This window comes from Oncorhynchus kisutch, linkage group LG3 (assembly GCF_002021735.2).
Source record: "Oncorhynchus kisutch isolate 150728-3 linkage group LG3, Okis_V2, whole genome shotgun sequence".
Lineage (NCBI taxonomy): Eukaryota > Metazoa > Chordata > Actinopteri > Salmoniformes > Salmonidae > Oncorhynchus > Oncorhynchus kisutch.
The window spans coordinates 68,595,095-68,600,225 of record NC_034176.2 but is presented as its reverse complement, the minus strand read 5'-3'; the positions used below and the strand labels follow the sequence as shown (position 1 = coordinate 68,600,225).

General features: G+C 38.9%; 1 protein-coding gene across 1 annotated transcript in view; it reads left to right on the top strand.

The window, feature by feature from the left end:
• The first annotated feature begins 1,419 nt into the window (after positions 1 to 1,419).
• LOC109885801 (genetic suppressor element 1) overlaps positions 1,420 to 5,131 on the top strand; it is a 103,849-nt gene continuing 100,137 nt past the window's right edge. Inside the window, exon 1 of the mRNA XM_031812457.1 lies at positions 1,420 to 1,491. Coding sequence (XP_031668317.1) covers positions 1,443 to 1,491 — 49 coding nt within the window. The 5' untranslated portion in view covers positions 1,420 to 1,442. The remainder of the gene's footprint in view (positions 1,492 to 5,131) is intronic.

The window sequence follows — 5,131 nt, the reverse complement described above, 5'->3', positions numbered from 1 at the left end:
TCATAATATAATAGAGACAGTAGATCTAGCTGGTCTGTCATATATAATAGAGACAGTAGATCTAGCTGGTCTGTCATAATATAATAGAGACAGTAGATCTAGCTGGTCTGCCATAATATAATAGAGACAGTAGATCTAGCTGTTGTCTATTCATATATATAGAGACAGTAGATCTAGCTGGTCTGTCATAATATAATAGAGACAGTAGATCTAGCTGGTCTGTCATAATATAATAGAGACAGTAGATCTAGCTGGTCTGTCATAATATAATAGAGACAGTAGATCTAGCTGGTCTGTCATAATATAATAGAGACAGTAGATCTAGCTGGTCTGTCATAATATAATAGAGACAGTAGATCTAGCTGGTCTGTCATAATATAATTGAGACATAGATCTAGCTGGTCTGTCATAATATAATAGAGACAGTAGATCTAGCTGGTCTGTCAATATAATAGAGACAGTAGATCTAGCTGGTCTGTCATAATATAAAGAGACAGTAGATCTAGCTGGTCTGTCATAATATAATAGAGACAGTAGATCTAGCTGGTCTGTCATAATATAGTAGAGACAGTAGATCTAGCTGGTCTGTCATATTAATAGAGACAGAGTAGATCTAGCTGGTCTGTCATAATATATTAGAGACAGTAGATCTAGCTGGTCTGCATCAATAATAGAGACAGTAGATCTAGCTGGTCTGTCATAATATAATAGAGACAGTAGATCTAGCTGGTCTGACATAATTAATAGAGACAGTAGCTAGCTGGTCTGTCATAAATAATTAGGAGACAGTAGATCTAGCTGGTTCTGTCATAATATACATGAGACCGTAGATCTAGCTGGTCTGTCAAAATAAATAGAGACAGTAGATCTAGCTGGTCTGTCATAATATAATAGAGGACAGTAGATCTAGCTGGTCTGTCATAATATAATAGAGACAGTAGATCTAGTGGTTGTCATAATAATAGAGACAGTAGATCTCTGGTCTGTTCATATATAATAGAGACAGTAGATCTAGCTGGTCTGTCATAATATAATAGAGACAGTAGATCTAGCTGGTCTGTCATAATATAATAGAGACAGTAGATCTAGCTGGTCTGTCATAATATATAGAGACAGTAGATCTAGCTGGTCTGTCATAATATAATAGAGACAGTAGATCTAGCTGGTCTGTCATAATATATATAGAGACAGTAGATCTAGCTGGTCTGTCATAATATAATAGAGACAGTAGATCTAGCTGGTCTGTCATAATATAATAGAGACAGTAGATCTAGCTGGTCTGTCATAAATAATAGAACAGTAGATCAGCGGGTCGTCATAATATATTGAGACAGTAGATCTAGCTGGTCTGTCATAATATAATAGAGACATAGGATCTAGCTGGTCTGTCATAATAAGGACTGCTGCCCTGATCTCCGTACCACATTGTCTTCTATCTACATATGACTCTAACCATGTTTGGACTAAAAGCACCTCTCTACTACCTGCCAGGTAAGCTGTTGTGGGGGTTTGGTGTGTCTGGGTTAGTGTCTGTGCGTGTGAGCATACCATTGTTTTCACGTGTTTGTGAGAAAGCGCTCAAGTGGGATAAAAGGTGTGTGACTCGAGTCGGGTGCATGTGAAGTAGCTTGGGACTGGTAAGAATGGGCCTCTGTCTCCTGGTGTTGGTGTGTGTTGGCATGAGTGTGTAAGCTGAGCTGTGTGTCTGGCCAGAGTGAATAAGGACTGGCTGACTGGCTGACTGGCTGACTGGCTGCTCTCTAGCCTGTTATCAGTCATCAGGTAAGCCAGCCCGTAAGTGGCGACGTGTGTTTTATTTAAGACAGGCATGGTGAGGGAGAGGGAGGATGAAAGTGTGTGTGTGTGCATGTGTCTGTGTCTGTCTGTGAGTGTGTGTGAGCATTGTGTGAGTGTAAATGTGTGTGAGTGTAAATGTGTGTGTGTGTGTGCATGTGCGTGTGTGCGTGTGTGTGTGTGTTAGCTGTAGCGTGGTGTGAGGTTACCGCCGGTCGGCGCTTAAGTGCGTCTCACGGCTCACTGGGCTCTGATTATGGAGAGGGGTGGCCAGGGAGAGGGCAGAGGGGGGGAGGGAGGAGGGAGGAGAGGAGGAGGGAGGAGGAGGGAGGGCAGGGAGAATAGGGAGAGAGGGAATTCTAGCTGTAGAACATATTTCTGTCTGTTACAATAGAAGCCTGAGTTAAGTCAATCCCAAATTCACTCTATAATGGTATGAGTACTTTCTATGTATGTCCACGTTTCTATGTATGTCCATGTTTCTATGTATGTCCATGTTTCTATGTATGAGTGTGTGAACCTGCATGTAGTATATATTCTATATGTATATATGTCTATATGTCTATATGTATATATGTCTATATGTATATATGTCTATATGTATATATGTCTATATGTCTATATGTCTATAGTCTATATGTATATATATGTATATATGTCTATATGTCTATATGTTCTATATGTATATATGTATGTATATATGTATATATGTCTATATGTCTATAGGTCTATATTCTATATGTATATATGTCTATATGTATATATGTCTATATGTATATACTATGTCTATATGTCTATATATGTATATATGTCTATATGTCTATATGTCTATATGTCTATATGTATATGTCTATATGTCTATATGTCTATATGTCTATATGTCTATATATGTATATATGTCTATATGTCTATATGTCTATATGTCTATATGTCTATATGTATATATGCCTATATGTATATATGTATGTATATATATGTATATATGTCTATATGTCTATATGTCTATATGTCTATATGTATATATGCCTATATGTCTATATGTCTATATGTATATATGCCTATATGTATATATGTATGTATATATGTATATATGTCTATATGTCTATATGTCTATATGTCTATATGTATATATGCCTATATGCCTATATGTCTATATGTCTATATGTCTATATGTCTATATGTCTATATGTATATATGCCTATATGTATATATGTATGTATATATATGTATATATGTCTATATGTCTATATGTATATATGCCTATATGTATATATGTATGTATATATATGTATATATGTCTATATGTCTATATGTCTATATGTCTATATGTATATATGTCTATATGTATATATGTCTATATGTATATATGTCTATATGTATATATGTCTATATGTAATATGTATATATGCCTATATGTATATATGTATGTATATATATGTATATATGTCTATATGTCTATATGTCTATATGTCTATATGTATATATGTCTATATGTATATATGTCTATATGTATAATATGTCTATATGTCTATATATGTATATATGTCTATATGTCTATATGTCTATATGTCTATATGTATATATGTCTATATGTATATATGTCTATATGTATATATATGTCTATATGTCTATATATGTATATATGTCTATATGTATATATATGTCTATATGTCTATATATGTATATATGTCTATATGTCTATATGTCTATATGTCTATATGTATATATGTCTATATGTCTATATGTCTATATGTCTATATGTCTATATGTCTATATGTCTATATATGCCTATATGTCTATATGTCTATATGTCTATATGTCTATATGTATATATGTCTATATGTCTATATGTCTATATGTATATATGTATATATGTCTATATGTCTATATGCCTATATGTCTATATGTCTATATGCCTATATGTCTATATGTATATATGCCTATATGTTTTTGCGTCTTAGAAAAGCTTTGACAGGTCTTTGACCACAAGACAAATCCACACTTGGTGAAATAGAAACTCTCTCTGTTGTCCGTGTGCCTGAATGTGTTTCTATACAGTGTGTGTTAATCCCTAGCCCCTCTCTTCTCGCTTCCCAGTAGCAGCGGGGTGTCTATAAGGACACTTACTGAAGATAAATTATTCATCTGCTACCGTCAGCAGAGAACACACTCGTAGGACCAGGGCAGGGCAAGGAAAGGCAGGGGAGCGGAGGGAGGGGCGGGAGGGCCAGGGCAGGGGAGGGGAGGGGAGGGCCGGGGCCGGACAGGACAGGACAGAGCAGGACAGAGCAGGACAGGGCAGGACAGTGCAGGACAGAGCAGGACAGGACAGTGCAGGACAGAGCAGTACAGGGCAGGGCAGGACAGGACAGAGCAGGACAGGACAGTGCAGGACAGAGCAGTACAGGGCAAGACAGTGCAGGACAGAGCAGGACAGGACAGTGCAGGACAGAGCAGTACAGGGCAGGGCAGGACAGTACGGAGCAGGACAGAACAGGACAGAACAGAACAGGACAGGACAGGGCAGGCAGGACAGGACGGAGCAGGACAGAACAGGACAGTGCAGGACAGAGCAGTACAGGGCATGGCAGGACAGGACAGTGCAGGACAGAACAGGACAGAACAGGACAGGACAGGGCAGGGCAGGACAGGACGGAGCAGGACAGAACAGGACAGGACAGGACAGGACAGAGCAGTACAGGGCAGGGCAGGACAATGCAGGACAGAGCAGGACAGAGCAGTACAGGGCAGAGCAGGACAGGACAGTGCAGGACAGGGCAGGACAGAGCAGGACAGGACAGGACAGGACAGGACAGGACAGGACAGGACAGAGCTACAGTATACAGTATAGATCCTCCCCTGTATCATATAGATGAGGATATAGAACATAAATCCATCCTGCTTCACTGGAACAGACAGGAACTGCTGGGGGAAATGAGTGACAGAATGATTACAGTGTCACTGTGTCCTAATGACTGGATCATATTGTCAATAGGAGTTCAATAGAGTATGTGTGTTCCTGTCAGCTGTGATCTAAATGATTGACAGGTGACAATCACCCTGCTAACGAGGCCGTCAGTCAGTCTTTCTGATGTCAGTCAGAGTATCGCAGCAGCAATAGGTGAATTTATTCTTGTAGTATAGGAAGCTGCTGAGTGTACTATATAATCCATAGAGCTGAATGTGTTACTGTGCTGCGACCTCACACTGTCTCTCTGATTTCTCATCTATCAGTCCTTCTCTGTCCCCTCCCCTCTCTCTCTCCATCTCTCTCTCTCTGTCTTTGTTGTCTGTTGGAGACGGAGGGGTTTGAAATGGAGATCTGTAAGAGAAGGCC